Source organism: Oncorhynchus tshawytscha, linkage group LG14 (assembly GCF_018296145.1).
Source record: "Oncorhynchus tshawytscha isolate Ot180627B linkage group LG14, Otsh_v2.0, whole genome shotgun sequence".
NCBI lineage: Eukaryota > Metazoa > Chordata > Actinopteri > Salmoniformes > Salmonidae > Oncorhynchus > Oncorhynchus tshawytscha.
Window position 1 is genome coordinate 12152589 of NC_056442.1, and position 16101 is coordinate 12168689.

General features: G+C 43.0%; 2 protein-coding genes across 2 annotated transcripts in view; both read right to left on the reverse strand.

Moving 5' to 3' along the window:
- The window catches only part of LOC112267733 (low-density lipoprotein receptor-related protein 1B), a 101837-nt gene extending 93323 nt beyond the window's left edge, over positions 1–8514 (reverse strand). The window contains exons 1-11 of the mRNA XM_042296647.1: positions 8391–8514; positions 7382–7627; positions 6435–6632; positions 6004–6208; positions 5660–5824; positions 5224–5468; positions 3091–3222; positions 2473–2700; positions 2036–2210; positions 1770–1864; positions 1399–1548 (exon numbers count right to left, since the gene is read on the reverse strand). Coding sequence (XP_042152581.1) covers positions 1399–1548; positions 1770–1864; positions 2036–2210; positions 2473–2700; positions 3091–3222; positions 5224–5468; positions 5660–5824; positions 6004–6208; positions 6435–6632; positions 7382–7627; positions 8391–8514 — 1963 coding nt within the window. The remainder of the gene's footprint in view (positions 1–1398; positions 1549–1769; positions 1865–2035; positions 2211–2472; positions 2701–3090; positions 3223–5223; positions 5469–5659; positions 5825–6003; positions 6209–6434; positions 6633–7381; positions 7628–8390) is intronic.
- A 2678-nt stretch (positions 8515–11192) lies between these two features.
- Positions 11193–16101, reverse strand: part of LOC112267734 (low-density lipoprotein receptor-related protein 1B-like) — a 63964-nt gene continuing 59055 nt past the window's right edge. Inside the window, exons 16-21 of the mRNA XM_042296648.1 lie at positions 15835–15969; positions 15297–15422; positions 14237–14353; positions 12594–12674; positions 11721–11885; positions 11193–11401 (exon numbers count right to left, since the gene is read on the reverse strand). Of these exons, the coding sequence (XP_042152582.1) occupies positions 11193–11401; positions 11721–11885; positions 12594–12674; positions 14237–14353; positions 15297–15422; positions 15835–15969 (833 nt within the window). The remainder of the gene's footprint in view (positions 11402–11720; positions 11886–12593; positions 12675–14236; positions 14354–15296; positions 15423–15834; positions 15970–16101) is intronic.

The following is a 16101-nucleotide window of genomic DNA, read 5'->3' on the forward strand; positions in this document are numbered from 1 at the left end:
ATGAGCCCATGTACTATACTTGCACCCTTGACTGACAAAACACCGAGGTACAGTCAGCCCAGCACAAAGGGACATAGGACAGCGGCTCAGCAGTCAGAAAACCTCTGAAGCCTGGCCAATCCTGTGCCTGTAGACAGGGAACTTAACGTTCTCTTCTTCTTCTTCTTCTTTTTAACCTGTCTGCATACTTGAATGGGGTACAGTGCAGTGGGTTCGAGACAAACCATTCTTGGCTTTTGGCCTGCTGGACTACAGCTATCAACAAAGAACATCATCTCCGCGGAGAGCATGCAAAAAGAGGCCGTGTTAAAACCAAAGAGAAAAAAAATACACGTCTTTCAGATAGGATTTCTGTAAACAACAGTCCCTCTACAGCTGCATTACATCAGAATCAAACAGTATTCCCAACAGAGTTACGGCAGACCATACTGTAGATAGGTAGATAGGACTTTAATATCCCAGAGGCTATTACAATATCCCAAGCAGATAAGAGAGGTACAATAAACTAAGGAATCATAGCAAAACCAGAGCAAGAAGCCCATCAATAATGACGTATCTCCCCTGTCTCCCCTAACCCTACTCCCTGTAGGGTTACTCAAGGGGAATAAGCACTAAAAGTAGGTTAATGCACATCTGATATTAAACAAATTAATACAACCATCTAATCAACATGAAAAATAATTATTCCATCCTGTTAATAGTATCATGATCGACCTTCTTGTAGAGCATGGTGAGGAACCCCAAAAATGACCTGTACTATTAAAACGTAATAGATGTACAGTATTTATACAATCACCGTTATAGCTATAAGTAAACCTGGAACCTGGATGGATCGAAAGCCCAGGTTGCCCATCACTATGTCAGAAAGCCTGGTTATTGTGTTCTGTTTCTGTAGCGTGAGGCGGCTCTGTCGCCCATCACTGTAGAGGCTAAACAGGTCCCAGTGAAGACAGAGAACGTTCCCTAATGTATTCTGTCGGGATGAAGCATTTTATCAGATGGGATGCAATTTTAAACGTGAATTGGAATCGTTTCAGAGACATAAACAGAAATGGGGAATTGACAAATAATATAATGCAAGAAGACAGCAAAGGTTCATCACTGTCAAAACCCCTTTTACTCATGTACTCCAGATCAAAAACAACTCTGAATCAATGGACTAGTACTTAAAAACAAAATACAATTTGGGCAGCAAATGCTTTTATGAGCTGGAAGAGCACAACATATTTATATTTATATTATATTTCCAAGACAAAGAATATGCACAAAGAGTCTCAGGGTAGTAGTGCTCATCCATAGAACCATGCTCCCAAAAAGCAAAACTGATCCTAGATCAGCACATCTTACTCTGAGACACTTTATGAACACAGGCCCAAGCTCTAAACTCTCGCCACTCACCCATAACAGCTAGAGCCGTGGCTTTAACAAGCTCTTTCTTCAGGTTCTCCAGCACTTCCAGACCACTGCCGTCCAGACTACACCTGTTGACGGTGGCGTTGCCTGCACTGACCCAGTACAGCTTGTCTGATGTGTAGTCTATCGACAGGCCTAGAAGAGACATCATTGATTACAGTTATGATTGACATATTATGGGGGGTTGCTGTCCTACCAATCATCTCACTCAATATTGCAATATGGTTTGTTTACCAGATAGTAGTACTACTGTTGTCATGCAATATACAATGGCAGAAGATAACTGGCACTGGCCACTTAATGTGGATGTTTTGTACGTAAGAACAAATATTTAGAATTGTACATGTGACATTTACCAACGGGATCTCTCTGGTTCTGGTGCATGATCTTGCTATTGCTTCCATCCATGTTGGCCACGTTGATTGTGTTGCCGTCTGTCCAATACATTTTCCTGGGAGGTAAAAACTCAATAGGAAAACAATATTTTCCATACAGAAGACCAACACAAAAGTGCATCATTTATCATATCATGTAACTAGCGTTCACTTGGCTATGTCTTGTGATACCTAATCAATATCAGATATTGAGCTGTATAAAAGTACATACAAAAATGGAATCTTACCCTTTAGACGGATGTACGGTGAGACACTTGGGCTTCTCAATCCCGTGAAGCACAGCGGTTTTCAGGGACCCGTCTAGCCTCGCCACGTTTATCTGTGACTCGTCGCTTTCTGAACTAATCCAATACAGGTTCCTGGAGAGCCAGTCCAGGGCCAGACCTCTTACATTAACAATACCTGCAAAAAAAAAAAATCATATGCTGAAAGACAACATCAATGTGGCCATGTTAATCTCTTCAATGAAATAATGTACTGAGTTTATCGCTTGAACAACCTGACAAGTGGACTATGAAAATTACAATGGGTAGCTATGAAAAGGACATCAAATGGACGCAAAACACTGTAACCGTCTGATAAGACATTTACGTCAAACTTTTCGTTACGTAAAAGTGTCAGAAAACTGATATTTCAAAACATAGAGGTGAACATCTTCCTCTACCTCCGGATATTATCGTCTCTATTGCGGTTCCGTTGATGGAGGACCGTTTGATGGTTTGTGTTTTGACGTCAGTCCAGTAGATTCGTTCCTCTGATGCATCGTAGTCCACCGCTGTGACATCGTCTATATCTGGGACCGTCAGGGCTGTGATGAGATTCAGGTAAGGGTTGTCAATGTCCACGCCACGGATCTCTGTTCGCCTCACATACAGAAGGAATCTCTTCAGTGCTGTTCAAGGACAAGAGAAAAATGGACATTGACATTGCTTTCAAAGTTCAGAATCACCAATGTTATTGGTGGCCTTGCTATTCAACACTCAAACCACCTGAGGATGTCTCATTCAGGGTTATGAGTTTAAAATGGCATGCTCTTAACAATGTCATTGTAGTGTGAACATAATCACAGTCTGTGTCAGATACCTTTTTCACCTTCTCAAAACAGTAGAAACCTGCCGTGTTTTGAAATGACTCACTTTTGATGGACACGCACTATGATGTATGAATGTGGAGGATTGTATGAATGAATGACTGGCTGGCTAGAAGGAGCGATGGATGGGCGGAGAGGCTGATGTAAGGAGAGACCAACTGACAAACGGCTGAAGGGGTGAGGTTCACTCACTGAAGCAGGAAAAGTTGTCTGCAGATATCTTCATGAGGTGAGGGCAGGCACAGGACGCGGTGCGGTTGTAGTTGATAAGGCACAGATGGGAGCAGGGTCCACGACCTCCATTCGCCTCGCATGGATTTGAGGCTATTGCCGAGAGAGGGAGAGAGGGGAAGTTGTTCAATAATCAATTAGTCTGGTTTATTTTAACCCTCCTGTTGTGTTCGTTTCACGTTAATTAATTCTGTATTCCCCGGACCACAATGACCGCCCCATTATAGCTGATTATAAATTCATAATAACACATATATTATCAACTAATGTTGTGGTAGATCTTTAATCAACTTAGGTTCTTGTGAACATTACACGTTTTGAACTTCTATTTGCCATTCATAGGCCTCATTGACCTAAGCTCATACAACTCGCTTTTGAATAAAGAAAAAAGATAATGAATGCATCATTTTGACTGTAACAAATACTCAGATGAAACCTATTGTGCTATTTATCACAGACTACTTTCTCCTCTAATGCATGTTCACTGTCCGTTTCCTGGCCTCTCCTCCTCACCAGTGCCATGACCAAAGACATGATCAAGAGCCTCACATACAGTATATTGTTTGGTCATTGTGCTGCCACAGAATGAATTGTGAGCAAGACCTCAAAAAAGCTTTATATACCAGAGCTGTGAGAAAAGTTCTATATATTATTGAAACAATGTTGCGATTGTTTGTGAGAATGCCAACAGGTGTGGTTCCCGTGGGGGAAGGATTCTATTGGGGAAAGGTTCCTGTGGGGGTTGCCATGGAAGCCAAGAAGGGGAGTGATGTGTGTGTGTGTGTGTGTGTGTTTGCTCAAACACACATGCATTTGGGGGTCTGGGAGAGGAAGTGTGTCCATCTGATGAATGGGCATGTGCCTGAACTCAATTTTATAAACTAATTGTAGTCTCACCCATTCATTTCTAATGACTGGGAATACCACAGGTGTACAAAAGTTAAATAAAACACCCCAAATGTTATGAAAATATCCAAAATGTATTGTGCGTATTCAGGTGCCCTGTGTGGACAAAGTCATGGAACCTAATGTCAATCAGATTAAATGAACTACATTTTTCAGAGAACAAACGTGTAAATCGGTCCAAATTGACCGGAACACAGCATGAGGGTTAATACAAGATTCTGATACTCCTGGAAGGAAACATATTTGATTTGTGAAAGGCAGAGAGAGAGTCCGGTAAGTGAACCCTACGGCCAAAAGGTCAGACAGAGAAAATGAAGCCAGTTGAACCAATTCATGGGCTGCATGTTTCGTCACAACATTGTTTTGAACGTTCATTTTTGGGCTGATTACCGACTGAGCATTCTACTCAATGCATTGTCAATGAGCGCTTTCATCCAAAGTGCATTACAATGCCTTGGAAATACAATGACATTCAAAAAGGAGACACATAATTAGTAGGAAGATTGACTTTAGATGCAGCATAATTTTAGCTAGCTAACATTAGCATTGCTAGCTATTTTTGACAAACTTTGCAAGCTAATGACAACATTGCCATCTGTCTAAAGTCAATTTGACGACATGGAAAGGCTGGCAAAGTTGTTTCCTACTAAATATTTGACTACTTTAGCAACGTCATCGTATTTCCAGGCGCTATAGTGTAATTTAGACTAAACAGTAGTCAGCGCCTGTCCAGAATGACTGGGCTTATCACCATTTTAGGGCAACACTATGGTGCTGCCGATAGAGGGTGGCCTGAGAACATTCATAACAGTGGCATGACGCAACCAAGTGATGGAGGTACAACCTATGAATAGTGACAGTTGTTATGATGTTTTGTTTCCAGCATTAAGACAGAGAATGTCATTTCTTTTGACAAGCTAGAGCAGATTTCTTATCTCTCAGACAACGTTGGATATTTAAAGCGAAAAGTATTTTGTGAGACACAGATGTAACACATTTAAATGCAACCATACAATAAATGATTCGTTATGATCTAACTAAACAAAACTCTTCAACCTTTCCAGATGGACTGAGGGTCAAGACAGAGAACACGCCATTCAAAACACGCCACTCAAAACACGCCACTCAAAACACGCCCTCTCTTTTCAACCTTGTGATCTGAATGTTTGAGACAGTGCGGTAGCCTACCTTGTGGTTGTCTGCTGGGGTGGTATATCTGAAGGTCAAATGGCTGGGCGCTGGTTTTCTGGATGACTGTCACATTGGCCCCTGTCCACTTGTTAGCCCTGGCCAGAGTGTTGGTCCTCCAGTCAGTCCAGTAGACACTACCCCCGTAGAGACAGACAGCGAAGGGATGTGACAGGTACTCATGTCCCTTCAGAATCTCTATCATACCAGTCCCATCGTACAGAGCAGAGAATATGGCATCAGACCTGTTGAGATGAAAATAGATGTTTGTCTATTATAATCATTTGATTGCACCAGCAGGGTTGGGGTGAATTCCAACTCAATTCAGCCAATTCAGGAAGTCAACTGAAATTCTCATCAAAATTGGCATTTCAGTTGACTTCCTGAATTGATGGGGAATTGACCTCATATAGACAGGTAGAGGCATGTAACTCACCTGGCATCGGTCCACACGACCCTCTTCTCCATAAGGTCCAGAGTAAGACCATTAGGCCAGGCTCCTATCTCCATGTCTCTGAAGACAACATGGCGTCCTCCTCCGCTCATAGAAGCAGCCTCGATCCGAGGGAAGGTGGCATCCCAGTCTGTCCAGAAAATAATTCTAAACCACAAAATAATCAAATAAGAATTATCATCCATGTGTAATGGATTAAGGATGAATCAGAATCAAGTCAACCTCACCCTACGGTCATTCATAGCAAACCAGGATTATGTAAGAAATGCATATCCTGGTTAAAGGGTACACTCACTCACTCATTCACTCACTCAGAGATAACTAACCCCTGCTCAGGATCCAGAGCGATGGCTCGTGGGTGCTCCATCCCTCCGGCGATCAGTGTGGTCCGGAGCTCCCCGTTTAGTTTGGCCACCTCTATCTGATCTAAGTTGCTGTCGATCCAATACAGGTTCCCTGCTATCCAATCAACGGCCAAACCCTCCGGAGTAGCCAATCCATGTTGGACCACCACTTCAATCCCTGTCACACCTGTAAGGAACCAATGACAGTAAAAGACCAACCCAATAACACATAAGAAGGTAAGAGGATGTGCTGAAACACAGGTAAAAAAAAGGCTTAGGTTAAGGAAGTCTTCAGTGGAGCTAAAAGGAGAACTAAATATAACGAATGCAACACTTTCCCCACGACCTCAATTAAACATCGACAACTCAGCTTAACCAAAACACATTTCCAACCAAATTCTATGTGCTCCTACCAGCAGAGCCTAGCAGCTTCCCCCTGTATATCTTATCCTCAACCACATCGGTCCAGTAGAGTCGACTCTGATCGAAGTGGAAGTCTAAGGCGATCGTGTTCCTCAAACCAGGAACTAGAAGGCTGTAGTCTCGCCTGTGGAGATCGATCCTCCTGATCTCATGGCGGATGGAGAAGATGACGAATGCCTCAAAGGGATCTGAGGAAGGAGACAACGAATAAGTCAAGAAATGCATTTTTGACAATAAATATTGTATACTACTACAGATTCTCACACACATACACAAAGAACTGTCGTGTTTCTTTGCTAGAATAGCAACTCATGTTCTGTCAGAAAATGAGTACACAAACCTTTGGAGGATTCATCTCCAATCGAAAGTGTAACATTTTAGATGGAAAAAACCTAGCTTATTCAATACAATTGCCAGATGTTACATTAAATAACTGGGAGAAATTGATGCAGAGGGGGAAAAAAAGGCCTAAAAGCTACTGGCGTATAAATGGCCAATGCTCATTGGGTACTGCTTCCAAACTATTTAAGTACTATATAAACGGAATGTCCCAAATAACTGCTTTAGAATAGAAAGTACAATTAGGATAATATAACCAATTTATCACATTGCTTTTTATCCGTTGGATTCAAGGCACAAGGGTAAGTGATGGCTGTCCCATAGAATATAATAATATATGTCATTTAGCAGAGGCTTTTTATCCAAGGTGACTTACAGTCGTGCGTGCATACATTTTACTTATGGTTGCTCCCAGCAGGTCAAATCCATGACCCTTGGCATTGCAAGCGCCATGCTCTACTGACTGAGACACACAGGAACACAGAAATAGAATCGGGAATTCTCATTTCTAAGGGCTGTCATTGGGCAGTTCCACAGAGCGCAGGTATGTGTCAGAAAGACTTATCAGCCATGTCACACAGAGCTTAACACCAGCTACCTGTACTCTGGCAGCTGTCCCCATCTAGTTCCAGCCTCCAGCCTGGGTAGCAGGAACACTTGACGGTTGCTTTGTACTGCTCACACACTTGGCTGCACTTGAGGTGCCTGGAGCAGTAGTCCAGGGTCTGGCACGTCCTGCTGTCTGGGCTAAGACTGAGCCCCGGCGGGCAGGAGCACGCCACGCCCCTCCCAGGAGCCACTGCACACTGGTGGCTACAGCCGCCGTTACCCAAAATGCAATCGTCTGAGTTGGTGAAAGAAGCAGACGAAGAAAGGAGATGAGAGGAGAGCAGATTGATTCACAGACAGATGTATGGAAGGAAAGTCAGAGAGTAGTGTTGAATGGAGACCGATGTACTGCACGTCCTCGTCGACTTGTGTCATAGGGGCTCAATACCCCACAAGAAAGTGAACACATCTTTCCTGACACATCTGTCTTCGCATTTTTTTTCTTCTATGGGACAAAGTGTCGTGTGGTAATCCCTGGGCAGGTCATTCGTGTGAACATCACGCATTCATCTGGCCTAACCCCCATCAACATAGCCTAAGCCTGACCCCACTGCCACAATCATCTAGCCCATGTGGTCCAAAACAAAAGGCTCGTCTCTGTCATAAACCATAATCCCCTTCACTATTAAATATGTCTCCTCTGTCTCTTCCCTGACGACTTTGGAGTGTTTCCAGAGAAAACTAAGGGTCTTGGACAGCAAGAGTTCTTACATGCTCTTCAGTCTCAACAGTTCTCCCTGAGTTTCTGAGTTCAGTGGGGAATAAGAGGACAGATGGACGATGCCAAAGTAAGCACTGCTGCTCATTTACAACAGCTCAACACGGTCTGTCAACATACATTTTCTGGTCGGACTAGCGGAGAAAGCATAGAATGAAGTGAGAAAAAGAAACGGAACGATATTTAATAATTAATTGAAGTGGGGACCGAGAGAATTGACTCAAGTGAGAGAAATGGGACCAAGAGAATTGGTGAGAAGTGATCTGAACAAAGGTCACACCACAGAAGTGTCCCTCGTCAGAGTGGTCAGAGCAGTCGTATCTCCCGTTGCAGATGCTCTCGGGAGGCAGGCAGACGGAGGTGTCGTTGGCACAGAGGTATCTGGGAGGTTTACATGGCGACATCTCACAGCTTTCCTCATCGGACAGATCCTCACAGTCATGGTCCCCGTCACACACCCAGCTCTTACTGATACACTTGCCTGTGTGGGGAGAAATAGAGTGATGGTGATGAGGCAAGGGACACAATTGCAAGAATGTTCTAATTTTGTCCTTGTAAGAAAATTGTGAATGATTACAAAACCCACATTTCAACCGTAAGTACAAAAATAAGAATTGATTGTCCATTTTCTTGGAGAGAACAGAAACTATCAGAAAAAAACTGTCAAGAAAATTGTCGTAGTGATACCCAAGACTAAACTGTCAATACCATCGAATGAAGCAATTCTGCTGAGTCTAGGCAGTTGGTGAAATGCTTCTAAAGTGATTGGAAATAGAAGCTTTTAGAAACAATTGCAGGAAACAGGAAGCAATTATTGGAAGCAGCGAGGTAAAAAGCACAGTCTCAGAGGAATCCTGAAAAGCGGAGGAATACAAGCCCCATAGGCATCAGAAGAAAGTAGTGTATGGAGTGAGAGGCAGCCCACCTCAGCTTTAATCTGTGTTATTGATGAGGAAACCCTGGAATAAACATGTGGTTTGCAATGAGGCCTAATGAAAGGCTATCTATCTGTCCCAAATGGCACCCTATTCCCTATATAGTGCACTAGTTGTAGTAGTGCACTGTATAGGGAATAGGGTGTCATTTGGGATGTCTCCTATATATTTTCAAAGGCTATACTTTGTCTGCCTCAGCGTAAGGCAGTCAGCTTAGTCTGGACAGACACAGTGAATACAGATCAGAGCTGAGTCTGCCAATTATTTCATTTCAAACAACAGTATGTTGATCTATTGTTGGAGGTATGTTCTTTCTGTTCGCTTTAATTTGGGAGTGTTTTGGAGTGTTTCACAAAATACAGTGATTCCAAGCTAAGCATCCTAATGAAGCTGTTTCAGAAACCACGCTGAGGGGGATCTATTTTAACAAACCTAACGCAATGGTGAATCTTAGTGCTGGCGGAAATCCGCTATAGCCAAGTTCGTTAAATAGCCTGCTTCATATTTGCTAAATATGTTGAACATTTTTTGCTTTTCACACTGTACTATTTGCATTGCTTCCATATGGAAATACATTGTTAAACATTTTCTACTGCATTCACTCAGATATAGGGGCTATCCCCACTGAGCATTGTAGTCTGGGCATGGACATGCCAAACGTAGTCAATATGCAAGATTAAAAATTCACTGGGCTACTTACTAAGGCCTGAAAAGACTGTGTATAATTCTTAGCAAATTTGAATAAAAATGTAAACAACTTGTTATAAATAGGCCATGTCTCAATACAGTTACAGGCACAATGCTCCCTGTCGGCATATAATACAGGCAATTTAGACTGTTTTACGCACATCCAAACGTTTCACAGGAGCTGGATAAAGATCCAATGTAAAGAGAAGGGGGGTGTCCACTCACTGCTATACTGCTCGCAAATGTAACGTTTTATAAACATCATGGAACCATCTTACAGATCATATTTGCACTTCTCCAGAAATGGCATTATATTCAGTCATGTACATTCTCACCATAAACGCATGGACGGTGAATCTTTATAAATAAGTTTTGTTTTAATCAAATTAAACAAAAAAGACAACAATATTTCCAAGTCGGACCGGGTCACGATATTATAAATCGCTTCTCTCGTTCCGTGGCAACTGTGTGCACACTTAAGCCTCAATGTCTTTTAAACATCACATTCACACGTCTATACGTCTCCTTCGCTTATATGCGAAGGAGATTCCCCCCCCCCCAAAAAAAATTGCAGTTGATATGGCATTATAGGAGGTTTGAATAGTTTTGGAGGAGCGAGCGTCTTTGGTAATCGGACGCTGTGGGCTCTTTGAAAATGGTGTTAGATAGCCGACTGAAAAAGCGAAATGAAGTATACAGGTATGTGAATTGGGAATAATGACATTTGATTGAAGTTTGCATGGTAAGTGAATGATGCATATTAAGACTTTTAACACCGTGAGATCAGTGAACTAAAAGCCAGAGGCTTTTCCCGTGTGAATTCTCCACTTTAAGACCAATGATATATAACGCAGTGTACCTTGCAGATGATTCATATCAATTCCACTGAACTATTGGCCCAATAATATTACCTTATATACACACACACACCTCATTCAGCTTACTTACTTGCTAAATCTGCAACTCCTGGGCCAGATTGATTTACCACAACCATGTGGAACTGTTTTAGGAGTCACATTAAATACCCCCAAGTGTTCCCATTACTGTCATGCCTACATCATAAAGCATAGGAGAAGTCTACAAGATGCCCTGCGGGTATCATAAAAGACATGAAAGGCGCTCTGGCTTTTTCTCACCATTGTGTGTGAATGCTAACCCTATCGGCTTACATCAGCTTCCCAATGTGTGCCTGTACACCAAGGACACAAATGAAGACAATTTGAGGGTAATAACCAGAGATAAATCAAATAAATGTATGTCTATGGTAATAACTGAGAGGTCGACATTAAAAACATGGCCGCTGAGATTTTACAGGTGAGCTTGGTGTGTAGGTCACAGTAGCTACAGTCCAGATGAAACCTTGATGAAAGCAGTGTAGCTTTCGACAGTTAAACATGGGTATTTAATTATACAGTACGCGCTGCATTAGAGCCACAGTGTGCAGCTTTTCGAAAGTGTTTTCACAGCAGCCTCAGTGCCGTACCTGAGGTTTGACAGGTGAACTTTGCGTGCGGGTCGCACATTCTGCTGGTGCCTTCACAGTCTGCCTCGTCACTCCCGTCCTCGCAGTCCTTGTCCCCGTCACACCTCCAGCGCTCGGGGATACAGGTGCCACCGTCGTCCCGGCAATGGAACTCATCTCCACTGCAGTCATCAGCTGATACCGGGGCTATAGGAGAGACGGTGGTTCAGAGAGATAAACATACATTTACAAGTACAGAGTTCACTTAGGGCTCCGCACTTCAGCAAATAAAGTACTTCTTTCTTGGGTAAGGTCTATTTTTACAAAGACAGTTATTGTACATCTCAAACCCATATTCCTAACTGCATCCCTTGAAGTGTGATGAATAGCATCCCCATTTCAAAGACTATATTGAGCATATTCCCCAAGTCCATTACACCTTCACAGATCTAAGACTTCAATCCAAAGGGTGTGTGTCCCATGAGGCAGATAGAAGAGTGAGAAGTTAGTGTGTTTTTCCTCTCACCTGTCCCAGAGCATGTGGTGTCCTCATCACTGTTGTCCCCACAGTCATCGTCCCCGTCACAGGCCCAGTGGTCAGGGATACACTTCCCACTGGCACACTGGAATTGGGCACTGGAACAGGCATGGACACAACCCACCTCGTCACTACCATCCCCACAGTCATCATCTGGGTGAGGTGGAAAGGGAGAGAGGAAAAGGATGGAAGACAGGGGGAAAGGAAGGGGAGAGGGGGAAATGATGGGGAGAAGGGAAAAGGGGGAGAAGGATAGAAGAGAGAGGGAAATGATGGAAGAGAGGGGGAAATGATGGGAGAGTGGGAAATGATGGAAGAGAGGGGGAAATGATGGAAGAGAGAGGATGAACAGACAGAAGAGAGGGGGAACAGACGGAAGAGAGGGGGAATAGACGGAAGAGAGGGGGAACAGACGGAAGAGAGGGGGAACAGACGGAAGAGAGGGGGAACAGACGGAAGAGAGGGGGAACAGACGGAAGAGAGGGGGAACAGACGGAAGAGAGGGGGAACAGACAGAAGAGAGGGGGAACAGACGGAAGAGAGGGGGAACAGACGGAAGAGAGGGGGAACAGACGGAAGAGAGGGGGAACAGACGGAAGAGAGATTAAGAAACAGTGCAAGAGTCACAGCGTGGTTCAGAGAAAGTGAAATGTGTTCATCCAGCAAGCTGCTTCCTGAGAGTGCGGTTCCATCCCATGGCATTTTCCCAGTAGGGAAAACTGGTTGAAATGATGCTGTTACAACCAGATTACAATACATTCTGGTTGTTGTAATGAGGTCATTTCAAATCAGGCAGTTTTTCCCACTGAGATAGAAAATGGAACTGTAAAAAGAGAGTGTTCACAGAACAGTGCCACTCACCTGAGTCACAGTGCCATTTCACGCTAACGCACCTTCCATTGGAACAGCTGAACTGTGTGAGGGGCTCACATGTGGGGAAATCTGTCAAGAAAGAAATAAGAAAAACAGTGTTATTGTTGTAATACAAGAGGTTTGGACTTCAATTTGGGGTTTTTTTTCTAACAAAGCACTTTTGATGACAGGAATTGATCGATTTTCAACTGTCCAGAATCACATTGGCCGGTAATTTACACAATGCATGAACTGAAAACCTCAGAAACAGTGTGGGTAAACATCTTTTATTGTTACACATTGGATGCAGGAGACATTGGCACAGTTATGTGAGTTGGCATTGCCTTTGAATTCTGAAGTTACAAAAATGAGAGTGAGCGCATTGTAATTACTGTGAACACTGTCTGTCTCTGCTTGTACTTGTGAAGTGAAGCTGTTTATAAGTAGCACCAGAGGTAACAGAAAAGTATCATTCACAGCTAAGGTTCAAATTGTTCTTGCTGATTGTTTTTGCAGACTGTTCTACTGCCTGTTACTTTTCCCTATGATCTCAAACTTGTGGAGAAGGTGATATCAGATAATTACTTTACTTTGGCTTTAACAACTGTGGTGATGGTGATATACAGTACTGTTAGATGTATCCTCACCAGAAGAGGGTGTATTTACACTGTGGGATACTTGACCTGGGAAAAGGTCATTTGGAGTTCATGTGCTTGTGTAGTGGCTGTCTTTGAACCTGTTTGAACTTGCATTTGTGTCTTCATTGACATTTTCAACCTCTCCCTGACCCAGTCTGTAATACCTACATGTTTCAAGCAGACCACCATAGCCCCTGTGCCCAAGAATGCCATGATAACCTGCCTAAATGACTACCGCCCAGTAGCACTCACATCTGTAGCCATGAAAAGCTTTGAAAGGCTGGTCATGGCCTTCATCAACACCAGCATCATCCCAGAGAAAAATGTGCAGTTTTACAGCTAATTTCCTGCACATCTACACATTTTGCCATAGGATAGAGAAAATTGTTTCCGTTGTGAATATGATATCTGAGTAAGAGTGACTAACAAAATCCATGAGAGGCCCTCCGGTCGGTAATTTGACGCTAGACTAACTTACCAATATAAAAATGTTAGCTGACATGGCTAATTGTGTGACTGTCAGTGACTGACATAACAAGAGAAAAATTGCTGATGCACAAATTGCATCTTGTGTACTAACAACAGTAAGGGGTGGGGGATTGAGTCAGTTGCCAATCCCAGATCTATATCTTTGAAAGCCCATGCATGCTATTGTTTCAGAGAAGGAATATATAATTATGACAGGGAGAGTCCCAGCTATTTCACATTTTAAATATTAAAAGCCTTTGTCTCCATCTCCGTGTTGAGTTGTGTGCTCCAGAGTATGTCAGACCATGCCCGGAGGCTAGCCTACATGCTAAATTGAATTAACAAGACGGGTAGGTGAAAGACCAGGCTTACAGTGGAATGATATAATGCAACGACAGAAAAAGTCTCAAAAACATCTTGAATGATTTCTGAAATGTTAGGCTAATGTTGATATCATAAGAAAATGCCCACGCTAACATATCACTAAGAATTCCTTATCCAATGGACTGCTTCATGAGCCAATTGGAAACTTGTCCAGAAGCTCACCACAAGAGGCGGTCTCATCAGAGTGGTCCCCACAGTCGTCATCCCTGTCACAGCGCCAGGACTCTGGGATGCATCTCCCGTTCTCACAGGAGAACTGGTCCGCTCGGCATGATCCCGCTGAAAACATTAATAGTGATAATAAAACAGCCTTTTATTACCATGAACGTCGTTTTTCTATCATGCAACATTTGCATTAGTGCTTTTCATTACCAGTATGGTCTCAAAAAGTACTTAAATAAAGTGCATCGACTAGACCTAGGCTATTTCAGTGAGTGAATATACATCATGATAGTATGTGACAATTATAAGCCATGTCTAATATTTTGCGTTTACTGTTCATGCTATGTGTTTTGGAACGTTTGATTCCACATAGACAGCCAACAGACCCATGTGTGTTGGATATCTTTTCTTTAGCGCTAAGGCATCTGTATTTGGTTTCTCCGTGACTGGTCGTCCTAGAGAATTGGCTCGCTATCTATTCCCAGCAATCCATCTATTCACAGCGATCAAAGAAAGTGAACGTAAAAACGTGACACCCGGATATCGTTCATATAAAATCGCCATTTTCTTTCTCGTGGAATCATCCCATCCGTGTCCAGGATCCGGCGTTGTGTCAACATCTGGCAACTGAAACTCATTGATAAGGATGAAGTGAAAACAAAAAACATTTCTCCTCTACATCCCCTAACAAAACCCCCTTATGTCCCCCAGAGGAGGTGTGCATATCCTGGTCAAGTCTTCTGGATGGAGAAGATGATGAATTATCCCAGTATATAGATACATTCATGATGTGCAGCAGCACAGAGGCCATTGGGACATACAGGTCCCCCACCACCACGGGAAATCATGCAGTAGTGTATGTATAAATCGTGTAATGGTTGTCTTCTCCTCTCTGTGTATTCTCCAATGGCCTCTGGTCTGACAGAACCTCTCCCAAATGACTATCTCGTTGGAGAAACTTGGAGATCACCCAAGTTTGTTCTACAACATTGAATCTGGCAGTTGCATCCTGGTCCATATGAGCTAGACGGGCCTCTAAGTAGAGCAGACAGCGGCATACCAGAGCAGGTGAAGTTGGACTCGTCCTCGTTGTTCCCACAGTCGTTGGTCCCGTCACAGAGCCACCTCTTGGGGATGCAGCGGTTGTTCAGACACTTGAACTGATCCGCAGGGCAACTACGATTATCTGTAAAAATGGGCAAAATTGCTTTGATATTTAGTCTTTGGTGTCAACTGTCATGCATTCATATTAATGTTCATTATTTGTTACTTTTATTTCTTGTTTTTCTTCAGTTATTTTTCTTAAAACTGCATTGTTGGTTAAGGGCTTGTAAGTAAGCATTTCACTGTAAGGTGAAATACCTGTTGTATTCAGCACATGTGACAAATAAAAATGTATTTGATTCGATCATAGACATTGGATAAATAGCTAGAAAGCATGACAAAAAAAAGTAAGCCTAGCAATTTCAGTCTTGCATAGATGATGTATGTTGTTAATTTCAAATTAATTAATTCACAAAAATGTCTCTGGGACATGTCCTATTCTCCACAAATGCAAAATGAGATATGTTGTCTAACATGCAGAATAAGACCCCTACAGCAGATGTACGGTTCCTCATCACTTCCGTCCAAACAGTCATGGTCCCCATCACATTTCCAGGAGGCCTGGACACAACGCTGGTTCCTACACTGGAACTCTTCATTCCCACATCTCTGTGGCTCCCCGTGGTCCCCTGAATCTCCCAATGTGGCTGCAAGCACACACATACATCCACTTGCTGGCCCATCTTCACACTCTGCAGAACATATTCCTCAAAAGAGCCACAACTCAGGAAACATTTATTTCATGTTATGCTGGCATGTTA